The sequence below is a fragment of the Poecile atricapillus genome, chromosome Z (assembly GCF_030490865.1).
Source record: "Poecile atricapillus isolate bPoeAtr1 chromosome Z, bPoeAtr1.hap1, whole genome shotgun sequence".
Classification (NCBI taxonomy): Eukaryota; Metazoa; Chordata; class Aves; order Passeriformes; family Paridae; genus Poecile; species Poecile atricapillus.
The window spans coordinates 69,099,447-69,113,224 of record NC_081289.1 but is presented as its reverse complement, the minus strand read 5'-3'; the positions used below and the strand labels follow the sequence as shown (position 1 = coordinate 69,113,224).

The 13,778-nt window shown below is 41.8% G+C and overlaps 1 protein-coding gene across 1 annotated transcript in view; it reads left to right on the top strand.

Annotated features, from left to right (window-relative positions):
• Window positions 1-11,802, top strand: part of MEGF10 (multiple EGF like domains 10) — an 85,817-nt gene extending 74,015 nt beyond the window's left edge. The window contains exons 19-25 of the mRNA XM_058864993.1: window positions 969-1,097; window positions 1,579-1,815; window positions 2,740-2,867; window positions 3,035-3,158; window positions 4,925-4,969; window positions 6,912-7,118; window positions 8,054-11,802. Coding sequence (XP_058720976.1) covers window positions 969-1,097; window positions 1,579-1,815; window positions 2,740-2,867; window positions 3,035-3,158; window positions 4,925-4,969; window positions 6,912-7,118; window positions 8,054-8,217 — 1,034 coding nt within the window. The 3' untranslated portion in view covers window positions 8,218-11,802. The remainder of the gene's footprint in view (window positions 1-968; window positions 1,098-1,578; window positions 1,816-2,739; window positions 2,868-3,034; window positions 3,159-4,924; window positions 4,970-6,911; window positions 7,119-8,053) is intronic.
• The last annotated feature ends 1,976 nt before the right edge of the window (window positions 11,803-13,778 follow it).

Genomic DNA, 13,778 nt, shown 5'->3' with positions numbered 1-13,778 from the left:
TACCTCAGCATTTATAATCTTGTTTTATTCAGTGTAATCAAGAGAAGGAGGAGGAGGTACATAAACACAAAGTTTTGCACTTGAGCTGGAATTTGTCAAGACTGTTCTCTGGCAGCCATTGTGTTATTTTATTTTTTAAATTATTCCAAATTGGGAATGCATGCAAGATGAGTTAGATTCTTTTTAAAAGACAGAAGCAAATATGGTTGCAGAACTCTTGAGGAATTTCAGAAAAAGAGAAGCAATACTACACTTGCTGAAACCATTAAAGCTATTCTAATGTGACAGGCCACACAGTACCAAGAGGTGGCAGTATGAAATAAATATTTTTTATTAGTGTATCAGGGTAAACCTCTACCAGGATACCTAACATGAGGTAGGAGACTCTTTGGTCAGTAATTGAGTATTGTACTAAAGTAATTCAAATAATTAAGTACAACTTCCCCAGTTACCTTATTCTCCATAATTTGGTATTTTTCTCCTGTCAGTAGTTTCTTAGTGTATACATTACAGTATCAGAGCATGCTATGAGCAGCAGTTTTATCTCTCTGTAAGTGTGTGGTGCTTTTTAGACTCAGAGCCCTTTCCTTTTGCTGTTTTATACCAGCACATCTGTCACACCACAGGACACCATCCAGGTGCCTGGCTCCACCTGTGTGAGAACAAGATTTTTCAGGCACTGGGATCTGAATCTTCTGGCTCTTTATTCACACCTTTCCCATTTGTTCACTGCCTTCTACCCTTTTTATCTCTTTTGCTTTTTTTTTTTCTTTTTTCTGTCCCCTTGATTGCTCGCTGCACTGCCTTAGTGGCATTACAGGTGAAGGATGAGTACACATCTAAACACAATTCCTCTCTCTCCTGCACACCGGGGGCTCCTCCTAGGAGCATTTCCAGGACAGATCTGATGCTGATGACACATTGCCACCTGCTGCCCACAAAGCCTTCAGTGAGTTTTTGCTTTGCAGAGTGTCCCCAGGGCACGTACGGGTATGGATGCCGCCAGATCTGTGACTGCCTGAACAACTCCACCTGTGACCACATCACGGGGACCTGCTACTGCAGCCCAGGCTGGAAAGGGGCCAGGTGTGATCAAGGTAAAGCCCAGACACAATAAATAAATTGTCATCTTCTCACACAGGAACTGGATTCACCTGTTAAACATCATCTCTGTGTCATTAAATAAACCTGACAGGTTATTTAAGTAGCACATTCTGTTAATTCATGTCAGTTTTGGAGGCTTTCAGTTAGATGCCTCAGTGATAATTAACTGGAGCAAAGTAACTGGAGTGTAGATTTGCACGAAATGACAGGGCTGGGCTGCTCAAAAGCGCTGATGGGGCATGGACTTCACCTGCCCCATGCTTTCACCCAAAGAATGTTCTTTTTCAAATTAATGAAAGCATCTCTTTTCTGTGAAGATTCTTAGTGTTCTTCCTTAAATTTATGATTGGTTTCTGACAGAGCTCTATTCTGGCATTATTAAATACAGTTAGATTTAGAAGAGAAATTCTGTCTCCTGCTCATCTGGCCCTTGAGGATTCATGCCACTTACCTTCAATTCTTCTTCCATTCCAGCTGGTGTGATTATAGTGGGGAACCTGAACAGCCTGAGCCGTACCAGCACTGCCCTCCCTGCTGATTCCTACCAGATAGGAGCCATAGCTGGCATCATCATTCTTGTCCTGGTTGTGCTTTTCCTGCTGGTGCTGTTCATCATTTACAGGCAGAAGCAGAAAGGGAAGGAGACACACATGCCCACCGTGACCTACACCCCTGCTATGAGGGTCATCAATGCAGATTACACCATTTCAGGTAGGTGATGTTTAGAACACTTTTTTTCCCCTCCCCCCTCCATCTCTTGCCTTTGTGCTCAGATCTGCCCCTCACAGATTTCTGTGAAAAAAGTCACTTATTTCTGCTTTTGGATACCACGAAGGTGGGGAAAAATGTGTTAATTGTAAAGAAAAGTGACCACGTACCCCACTTTACTGTGCAACATTTTGCACCCTCCACCTTTCTTTCTGCATTAAATAGGGACATTTCTATCATCTGTGCCTACTTTTATATACAGCATGAGTGTGGCAAAATCTGGTTTCTGAAAGGGACTTTAAATTCAATGCCAACAGCTTGAATAGAGAAAGAGCATAGAGAATCAGGATTTCATGCTGTCTGTGGCAAGATTCTGCAGAGAAACAGCAAAAGGTTTGAAACTAATTAAGGGAGGAGCAGTGAAATGGGAGTTTCTGACCTATTAAAGTGCCTGTGAGTTGGGATTCAGTGGGTACATGAAACTTTAGGTAATTGTGGCACTGCTGAGGAAAGCAGCAGCTGAAGTAGGCAGCAGGAGGACTTGTCAGAGCTGAGAAAAAGCAGATCAGCAAAGCTCCAGGTGTTCCTGAAGCACCAGAAAATGGTGGTGCAACTTGATGGTGCAAGTGACTGCAGTGATGGAAAGGAAAAAAGAGAAAAGGACCACAGCAGAGAGGGGAGTTAAGTTAGCAGGTTACACTTGTGAATGCTCCTTGCTAAAAAAGTGAGGACACGACTTGTCACTTCCTGCCCTGTGTCTGTAATTTACTGGAATGAATAAAATTTATTTCTGTGTTTGTTGTGGTTTGTTGCTTTTTTTAGGAAACTCTAGGTCAGATTCAGAAATCAGCACAGCACTCTCAAAAATTTAATAAAGAAATTCCGTGGTTTTTTCAGTTGTTCATTTTCCTTCATTTTTCTTTTCAGAAACCATCCCTCATACCAACGGTGGAAATGTCAACAGCCACTATTTCTCCAACCCCAGTTACCACACTCTGACTCAGTGCTCCAGCCCACCTCATGTCACCAACATGGAGAGACTGGCCTTGGCCAAGGTAAAGCAGAAAAACACAGAGGAAACTTCTCTGACAGCCTTCAGTTTATTTTATATTGTTCCCTGATCCCTCCTATTTGGCTCATTTTTGCTCTTCCCAATTATCACCTGGAAATTCAGCATCTTCTTCACCATTCCAGTTTTATTGCCTCTCCTTCTTTGAAACAGGCGAAAAACAGCCAGCTGTTTGTGAACCTGAAGAATATGGAGCCTGGAAAACGAAGTGGTGTCATGGACTACACAGGAACGCTGCCAGCAGACTGGAAACACGGCGGCTACCTCAATGAGCTTGGTAAAAAAAGAGCAAAAACAAAAGGAGGAGAATGTGGATGTTACTCATTGCATGTGGGATGCATCCCTTAAGGCAGAAGAGATAAGAAAGTGACCCCTTGTGAGGAATGGTGGAACAGTTTTTGATGCTCAATGAGGACACAGTGTGTAAAATATCCCATTTTTATTAAAAGAGTTGCTTATTGATCAGTTTCCTAAAATAATGGGGATTTTAAAGTAAGGGTCTGCTTGGACTAAATTACAAGTTCTTAATAAATGAAAGATTGCATATATTCTTTTTTTAAATGGCCACAAAATGCAATCAGTGGTTTAAAAAGTATTTTTTCATTACCTGAGACACTTTATTACTACTAAACAGTAGATCTTCCCAGCTCAGCCTCCTGTTGGCTAAAAGACAAGAGCATTGTCTTTAAGAGAAATTCCTGAGAAATGGTGAGAGTTGCTGTATACCTGCTTTATGCTGTCCTTTCACCCTTTTCCACTCTCATTCATTCCAAAAAGGCTGACCAGTGAAAGCCTTAAAAAGGACTTTCAGTGTCAGTATAATTCAGAAAATGTAATTACCTTAATTTCTGGTACTTACATGTATCAGACTCTGGGATTCAGAAAAACAGGAAGCAGCACTGGGCTTTTTTTTTGCCCTGGTCTTCCCCAGCCTTGGTCAAACTACAATTCAGGCTCAGATCTGTTGTGTTTGAGGTTTGTTGGGGTGGTTTTGTTTTTTTCAGGAAAGGATTTCACTCATAATGCTCAATATTCAGCTTTATGTTTTCACAGAGCATTTGAACTTGCTCTGAATGCTCCTCAGAGACACTTGCTGTGGTTAGCCCAAGGCAGGAGCTCTTGAGCAACAGGGAGGCTGCAGAGGACTGGATGAATGCTGATGTTGTAAATGTTTCCTAGAAAATCAAATAGGATAACTCAAGGCTGGTGACCTGAGCATTAAACTTGTGAAAACAGGACAGCTGACATGAGATCTAATAAAGATGGGGAAGGAATAAAATTATGTTTAAGTCTCCTTAATTAACATCACTTCCCTCTTTAAAACTACTAATTTTGTTTAGATAGTGCACAGATAAAATAATTTTAGGCTTTTATAACATTTCTAGCATAGTTACCACAATACAGCCTAATTAAAAAATTAGCTGTCCACAATATCAATCAAAGCTATTTGAATAGATCAGTAACCAGGAAAGTGCCAGGTCTCTCAAGACAGCTGTCATGCCCTGCAGTTTACATTTACTGAGAGAAATCTGTCAGTAACAGCTAATTGCAGATTCAGGTGCGAGGTGTTCAGCCCCTGGGGCTGGAGCAGAGTAACCCTGACTTGGGAGTGATTCAATCTGGAAGCAATGCATTGAGAATTGGGAGTGAGCTCTGCACACCCTGAGATTTTCAGGTGGGATGCCTTTCAGGTAGGTAGGGTTTATGCAGACAGAGAAAAAAAAATAGCAAGCTTTAGTCCAACAGCACTTACTAGGATTATTCAAGAGTGAGTCACTGGCATTATGTCAGGTCAAACTTGGTATTTTATTGGTCCCTTACAACCCACCTTCCCTGTTCCTGTTGGAAAATGTGCAAGGAAATAGTACAAGTGCTTTTGTACCCCCATCCTGGGCAGTTTCACAGTCCTTACAAGAGAATCACTTCACCAGGGCAGAAATGGGTCCCAAGGCAATTTTTAAACATTCAGAACCTTTTGTCTAATCACAGTTGTTTTCTTTGGTTTTAAAATGACTCTGGTTTTTTTTATCATTCTTTCCTCAGGTGCTTTTGGACTTGATAGGGGATATGTGGGAAAGTCCCTGAAAGGTGAGGTTGTTTTCTGATGTATTTAGATTAAGCTACATAGGCATCCCTTTTACTCCTCTGAATTACCTTTGGTTTCTTGGTGAAGAGAATATAAAAATAATTCTGGACTAAACTTTCCCTAGACACTGAATCAATGCATGATTGGTTTGTTTGCTGGTGTGAGTTTATCTTTTTTGAAGGCTGTTGGGTTTTATTATTTTTTTAACCAAAAAACAACCACAAACCAAGCCATTTTAAGTCCCTTATGTGTCACATAGATGAAATGTTTTCTGTTGTGCTTGAGTCACAGCACAGCTCAGTTCTAGACTGCAAAACACATGCTACCTCTGCTGAAAGGCTCTAAAAGAGAGACAATTCCAACTGCAGCTGGTCTGCATGACCACAAACCTTCACCACATCCACTGCAGGCCCTTGGGAAGGATATCAAAATACAGAGACACAGACAGGAATGAAAGAACTCCGAAATTCAGGGTAGTGATGTGGTGTTTTTATCTTCTGAATTATCCAGTTACCTTGCAAGACTTTACATTGTGTGTCACTGTTTGTGGTACCTAATTAGGGCAGGCCAGGGATATCCAAACAGTGGAAAAGGTGTAGCAAAGTCCATATGAATGATGAGTTAAACACGTGGACAGAAAGCAGCTGTCCCCTTGTGTGCAGTAGGGCACAGCTGACAGATTTATTACACCAGGTTTTTCCTGCCCTTGGCTCACAGCAACCCCCTGCAGCTCCAGGCTGGGGCAGAGGGGCTGGCAAGCTGGGAAAGGCCCTGGGGGTGCTGGTGACAGCGGCTGGACACGAGCCCAGGGGTGGCCAGGTGGCCAAGAGGCCGATGGCCCCTGGGCTGTGGCAGCCGTGGGGCGGCAGCAGGAGCAGGGCAGTGCCCGTCCCTGTGCTGCCACTGCTGAGGCCACCCCTCGAGTGCCATGTCCAGCTCTGGGCCCCTCAGCACAAGACAGAAATTGAGATGTTGCATATCAGGAAAAATTCCTTCCAGAAGGGGCTGTCAAGCATTGGCCCAGGCTGCCCAGGGAAGTGGTGGAGTCACCATCCCCAGGGGGATTTAAAAGATGTGAAGAATTGGCACTTGGGAACATGGTTAGGTGGTGGATTTGGCAGTGTTACATAAATGGTTGGACTCAATGATCTGAAAGGTCTTTTATAACCTAAACAATTCTGCAATTCTGTGATTACAGAAAGCCCAGTTCAAATGAGTCACAAAATCATGAACACCCATCCACTGGCAGGTCCACCAAGGTCAGTCTCATGTTGGATATGGAGTCAGGAATGAGCTAAGGAAGCCTCATGTTAAATAACACAATATATCATAAAGCAACACAGAGAACAAATTAACAAGCGCCACAAAATCACTTCCTAGCACAAGCAAATACCAGTTTTTCACCCTTCAGTTAAATCCTGGTATCACAAGCCACCTGAGGTTTCCTTTCCAGTTCTCCTGCGTGTGCCTTACAGAAACTTAGAAGAAGCTGGTCGTTCTTTTAGTGTACTCAAATACTTAAACTTTGTACCACCCAAACCATCCCTAGAAATCATGCTGCCATTTGTCCAGACATTGCCCTTGGCAACAGTCTCAGATCAGTTATTTTAAGTGTCCTGAGTTCAGCACCAGGAGGTGCTTGTTAAAAACGGGGTGTACAGCTTATGTCAATATAATGCTAAGTACTATTTTAACCAGAATTGAAGACACTTGGATTTTGCAACAGTAATTTGCTAGTGGCAAGATCAAGTCCATTAAAGAGCATAGCAGTTGAGATGCTTTCATTGATTGTTGAATTTTGAAGTGTTATGACTGCTTTCCATTTAAATATTCACTTCTGAATGACCTTTCAGAACTCAGCAATAAAGAAAAACCTTTTTTATTTTGGTAGCAACATCCATAGCACGCAGCATGCTTGAGACAGTGACGTTTTTCTTTTGGTAGATCTGGTGAAGAACTCGGAATACAATTTAAGTAATTGCTCACTGAGCAGCTCTGAGAACCCCTATGCTACTATCAAAGACCCACCAGCTCTGGTGCCAAAGAGTTCAGAATGTGGCTATGTGGAAATGAAGTCCCCAGCACGTCGTGACTCCCCCTACGCCGAGATCACCGGCTCTGCCACTGCCAGCAAGAACGTCTATGAAGTTGGTAGGTGCAGAATCCACCTCTGTGTGCTGGGGGTTAGGAACCAAGAGCACAGGGCTTTTTATTCTTTGATTCAGTTTCATCAAAGATGTGAAAATCACCGGAAAAACAAAATTACGTGTTCAGATTCTGTGTTCTGCTCAGAAGCTGTAGCAACAGCGTTGTTACTCTTTTGGTGTAATTCACACAAACAGGGTTTGAAGTACCTTCAGCTCTGTTCTGTAACCTACAGGTACCTCTGAATTTGTGAAATTCACAATTTTGAGAAATTTTCACACCTCTGGTGTGAAAGCCCTCCTTTAAACTATAGCATAAGTTAAGCTTAGCATTTGATTGCAGTGGAGTTCAGCTCTAGGTTAGACTGAACGCAGCTGGAGTTACGTAAGGGAGGGTTGATGTTCTGTTTCCTTCTCTTGATCAGAATAAAATCTTCACCCACAGATGTAGCATTCCACTGAAATGGGCCCTACCTAGTTACTGTAATTCTTTAGTTAGAGAAAACTTTGGGGTCCTGTGGAGTGATAGCTATCCCCATCATCTCTGGGCTGTGGTAAATTGTGTGCAGTGTCACAGGATGTATTTTCCTTTTCTGCATGCAATTGGAGGTCGCTGAAACCCATCCACATACCCATTCTGTTTTTAAGGACTGTTATAAAGTCTTGATTAAAACTCTCAAATTCAGGTTGTTCTTTTGTTGGGTTTTTTTAGTTTCCTGAAATTAAAGACACGTAAAGAACAGATGCTGTCTTGTTTCTGTCAGTGAAGACCCTCACAGCAGGGCCCTGCTTCAAGCGTGAAGCCAAAACACCAACCTGTGTTTCTACAGCTACATTTCAGGACTCATCAGGATGAGGAATCTTCCCACTGAAGCAGAAACTGAGATGAAGTATCAGTGTTCTCCCTAAAGCTGAGTGTGCTCTCTCTCTCTCTCCTGACAGAGCCCACGGTGAGCGTTGTCCAGGGCGCGTTCGGCAGCGGCGGTGGGCGCTTCGGCCAGGATCCCTACGACCTCCCAAAAAACAGCCACATTCCGTGCCACTACGACCTCCTTCCCGTCCGAGAGAGCCCCACGCCCTCCACAAAGGAGGTCAGCAGCGAATGACCCCGCAAGAAGCTGATGCCTACAGCCCTGGGACTCTCAAGGGGCAGAGGGGCACGGTCGTGCTCCTTCCTCTCTAGTTTACCATCTCTCTTGGCTCCTGATCTGTCCGGCAGATAATTGCTGTACCTTGAGCAGAATCTCAGCACGAGGTCTGTATTGCGTATACAAGTGACAGATGGACAAATGCCACACTCTGGGGATCCTGATTATTCTTCTTCTTTTTATTCATGGCAGTAAATTTTATAGAAACAGGTATGCAACACATTTATACTGTAATATACTGGCTTAAAAAATAGTAGTTTGCAGATTAGTCTTGGTAACATCACATTTTAGGGACTTCAAATATAGGCTTCATGTCTGTCATGTTCCAGAGTAGTAATGCTCCCAGGACAGTGCAATTTACCAAATACCACTTTGTACAGGTGATCTGATTCACCAGTTATTCACTAGTTGAAGGAAAACTGCCTTGCCAAATTTTACCTTCCATTCTTATCTTTAGTCAAGACATATTACAAGAAAAAACAAGATCTGATGGGGATAAGGAAGCACAACGTTGCAGTTGTTTGAGAAATCCATCATCAGGGCTTTGCCGTCCATTGCAGGTGGTGGATGTACTTGGCTTGAATAGTTCTGGAGATAAAATAATTGCATACATCAATATTTACATGATGCTTCAAGATCTCTTAGTACTGCAGACCCAGCACCAGTCTTCAACAAGTATTTTGCTACAGTTCAGCTTCATACGTTGCAGTTCTGACCACTATTTCTGCCACACACAAGCTAATTATCCACAACATATCAGTTTATTGCTTAAAAAAAATATGTAAATTGAATCAGTTTATTTTTGTCACCATGGACTGATTATGTAAGGAGTGGACAAAGGTGATGACTTCTGTAAATCTTAACTGCAAGGAAGGGTTTACATTTTATAAAAAGGTAGTAATAATGACTGTAATATAGGATAAAAATAGTAAAGTGTTCTGACTTTTTTTTCTTATAAATAACTAAGCAAACTCTGTGCATACTTGCTAAAAAGGCACCTTTTCTTTTTTATAGTCGATGTAGGGAAAACACATGCTTAAGCTGGTCTTTTGCATTGCTAATAATGTGACACATGTACCCCCCCACCTTCATTAACTTCTATCTCCATTTTTATGCTGTGTGTCTGTGTTTTTAGTGAACTAGCTTGTAACTGCAAAAATATTCTAGTGTGTGTGTCCATTTCTTTTGCATTTTTGCCGACTGGCCTTTATTTTGTCCGGTTCAAAGGACCTCTGGGCAGAGCAAGAGGATCAAAAGTAAGAATTCACAGTGATGTCTATCAGAGGTGATTAAAGAATACCTAACAATGAATTAATCTGAACTAATTCAGGGGAAGAAAATCATTGTGTTTTTTGTTGAGAATGCCAGCAAGAACCCAGAAGAAAAGTAAAGAAGCAGCTCCTCCTTCAAGTTTAGCTTATTCTGTTGATCGTGTGGATGGAGACCATCTTCCCAAAGCAGCCCCTTTTTCCCAACAGGGGCTTTCAGTCCTTCCAAAATAGTCTCTTATGAGCTCCACGATTCGGTGGAAAGTAAATTCATCAGGGTATCCATCAATGGGACAGAATTTTCCCTGAACACATCAGCCTGAAAGTAACATGGTTGCTACAGGCTAGACATCCTCTTTCAGTGAAAAGATAGTTTTAGGAACCTAAGGGTGAGGTGTCAGCGTTCAACATGACCTGGCAGTGCCTCTTGTAGCACCTTGTCCCAAGGGTTGGTGCGTTGCTGATGGATGGGGAAAAGGATCCTGGCTGCTTTGCAGTTCCCTGGGCATTTCTGTTGCATCCTTGGAATAAAGAATTCCATTATGGTTTAGATTTGGAATGCACAGGTATTAGCTATGAGATTTCTGAGGCTGGTTGCCATTTAATCCCTGTCTAAGATGAAGTATTGATTGGGTTTGTATGCATCTAGATAAAATGTAGAGCTACTGGCATATATATTTTTTTGTATTGTGTGAAACAGACTTTAAAATAAAACCTTCCTTCTCTGAAGCCATGAATAGAAAACGCTGCATTTAAAAATTGGAAGCTCACAAAAAAGTCTTGCTCTTTTTGAAGACCACTAGGGGTAAATTATCTTCATCACATAAACAATTAACATAGGAAAATGAAGAGCTGAATAAATGTTGGGAGTTTTTTAATTTCCAGTATGCCACATATCCTCAAGTGATACATTGACTCAAAGAGTCATGAAAATAGATGAGTTTACTGTAATTTTGCTTATGGTGTGTGTTCTAAATGTACACATCACTGAGGTCTGCCTTTCTGCATGCAGGTAAAACTCCTGCTGTGTAGTCAGCAGCAGCAGTGTCTGCATAAATCTGAGCTGGATCTGCAGTACATACAGGGCAAGCAAATGGCTTGTGAATTTACTTCAGAGAATGATGGCTGGTGAGGTGCTCAGAACACCGATTTCCTGGAGTGCACTCTGCTCTCAGCTTCAGACATCCTTGTGACTGCCAAACAGCTCTTTTTGTAGATCCCACTGTGGTCTTCACACAGTTTAAATACTTCTGAAGGTGCATTCTCTAGGGTGCAGGAGGAGACTGAATGCATCAGTTGATGGAGCAATTTTAGCAAGCACTCAGAGAACTGGCTTCACCACAGACAGGAATGGAAAGGGACGCCTTGCCTCAATATATTCACACTGCAATAGTGACAAAATACAGCACTGAAAATGGAGGTAGCTCTCTCCCCTAGAGGCGTGCAGCACCGAGTTAATAGCCGACTTTAAAGTAGTGAGTATCAACTTTAGGCTTTAAATACTGTAGGCATTATTAATTCAGGCCACTTAGAAGCATAACGAACCTCACGGCTTTCTACTATATCCAAGATTTTAATCACAACACACTGTTACATATAAAATCTGTCCTTATCTTGATCTACCCAGAGAACTTCCATTAACTTTAATTGGAGATGCAGAAGCAGATTATGGGAAGGAAGATTTCATTGTACTCACACTTTCTGCTGAGACAATCCACAAGTTCATATTGAAGTGAAGTTAGGATAAAATCAAAAGCAAGGAATGTGTTACTCTAAATACATTGGATTTTCAAATACACTAATAACAATTTTTTATTCAGTATGTATCCAAATAGTAATTCTTACACCGAAGCTCTAAAGTCCAGACTGAAGAACACAGAGCTAGTTTTGACAAAAAATGCTTTATATTAAAGATTGTACATACAGTATCTGAAATTACTGGAAACAAATGAGTGTATGTTTATTAGTTACTGTAAAGAAAACCTTGTCATTTGATACACTCATAGTAGTGCTAGAGCACTGAACATAACTTCTCTGTTTTTTAGCCCACAAGACTTCACTTTGATATGATTGAACTGTATTATATTTTTAAAGAAAACCTATCAAGTATGCCTGGCTTTTTTCTTAGTTGTAACAAAAAAAGTGTTTTGTTGTGAAAACGTATATATATTTTCCAAAGATGACTGATGTTCATCATTCTCCCTCTCACTACCATATATTTCATGTCACTTCACATACCTGTAGGTTAATACAATAAAGTTTCTAATGAAAGATGGGAAGTGCTTTGATTATTATTATTTTTTTTTTAACTTTGATTTTCATTTGCTTACAGGGGATCTTGAAATAGCATGACAAATGTATGAAATGTCATTTTTGCTCTCATGGTTTAACCCCAGCTGGCAACTGAGTACCATGCAGGTAAGTTACTCACTGCTCCAGGAAGGAGTAGAGGAAAGGAAACTCTGTGGGTTGAAATGAGAACAGTTTAATAATCAGAAGAAACTAAATAAAGTACTACTATTAATTGTAATACAAAAACTGAAAAATACATCATAGACGTCTAATGTTTCAGATTTTAAAAGCTACAATCCAGTATTACAAAAGTGTAGTTCCACTTTCCAGGCTTTTCTGTGCAAAGCTGAGAACCTCAGCATCCCTTCAGTGCTGTTTGTAGCGGTTCAGCCCGACCCGGATAGTGGGTCCGGCTGCTGCTGCCGTTGGGATCATCCATTACTGGCGACTTGGATACGAGAGAGACGAGTCTGATCCAGTTACACAAAACTGAACTTAATAATAAGACAAAAATAACAAACAGGATGCCGCTCCTACAATTAAAAAGTCTCCAGGCTGTGGTTCTGGGCCTGACCTGTAGGAATAGTGTGGTGTATGGTCCATTATCATTACTGACCAGATAGTCAACAACTCCAGTCTGGTACCTGCTGGCATTGAGGTGGGAAGGTCGTTAATGAGAGGTGTTAATTGCTGATCCAAGGCCCTTGATGTTCTCCAAGGTGGGTGGCAGGGAATCTCGTGTTGTTGCGCGCCGCTGTCCCGCGCTCCGACGGAGGTTTCCCGATAAACAACACCAATGTCCCTGCACTAGCTCAGATGGATTAGTGCTTTATTTTTACTGCAGTCACATTGTTCTTGGAAGACCTCCCTTTTAGGTTTGTTACAATTCTTTGCCCAATGTCCCTTTTGTCCACAGCTGTAACAATACCCAGTTTTCTGGTGTTGTTGCTTTTGGGAGGCCTTTTGAAAATTACTTAAAGCATTAGTCAGTACTTTTGCTTGAACATCAACAGCATGCACAGGAGTAGCTAATTTGTCACAAGCTTCCACCATCTGAGGAATACAGGTCTCAGGCTCTGACCTCAATGCACACAGAACCTTTTTGCATTCCGGATTAGCATTAACTACAGCCAACTGTTTCAGCAATATCTCCTACGCTCCATCTTCCTTGTTTATTGATTGCTAATTTAAGGCAATGCAAAAATGCCATGTAGGGCTCAGTAGGGCCTTCTCTGATACCAGCATAGTCCAATTTGGGCTTATTGGCATCTGGTATTTGCAGCAAGGCTTTTTCTGGCTGTGTCCTTAATATTATTAACAGCAGACCTCGGTAGATTTATAGTTTGCTGATCTGGGTCCATAATGGGCCTGCTCTCCGACTAATTGTTCCATGGTCAGTCCTGTTTTGGCAGGGTCTCTGGCATAATCTTTGTTGCAGCTTATTTAATAAATGTTTCCACCCAACTCTCACAATGAATATTCAGTGGGGGTTAGCAACGATGTCATGAGGTAACATACATCGTGGAGCTGAAGTGTGAGCGGAAAAAGTTGCTGAAATTAAGCTGGAAAAGTATGGAGAGCCCCTTCCATATTCTCCAGCTGCTTTGCTTAGTTATTTGATTTTGCTAAAGGCTGGAGCCTCCCAATACAGATTGGCTCTATTGTTACATCGGATAACATCCAACCTTGTCACCTTCTTTTACCACTGTGCTCATTTTTTCCCAAGTCTTTTTCCAGAATTCTGTCTGGGAAAGATCCTCTTCCAATGAGGAGGATGAATCACAGGAGGAGATGTCACCTTCAGCTATGAGCACCCTTTTGTATTTGCGACCTTGCCTTAAGCTAGGCCTTGCAGTAGGCCATGGTGACCCAGGCGCCGCCATCTTGGAGGTGGGCCCTTCTGGAATTGCAGCAAACGTAATTCCGGTCTCCTCAGAGGAGCTGTGGTACTTAGGTTTA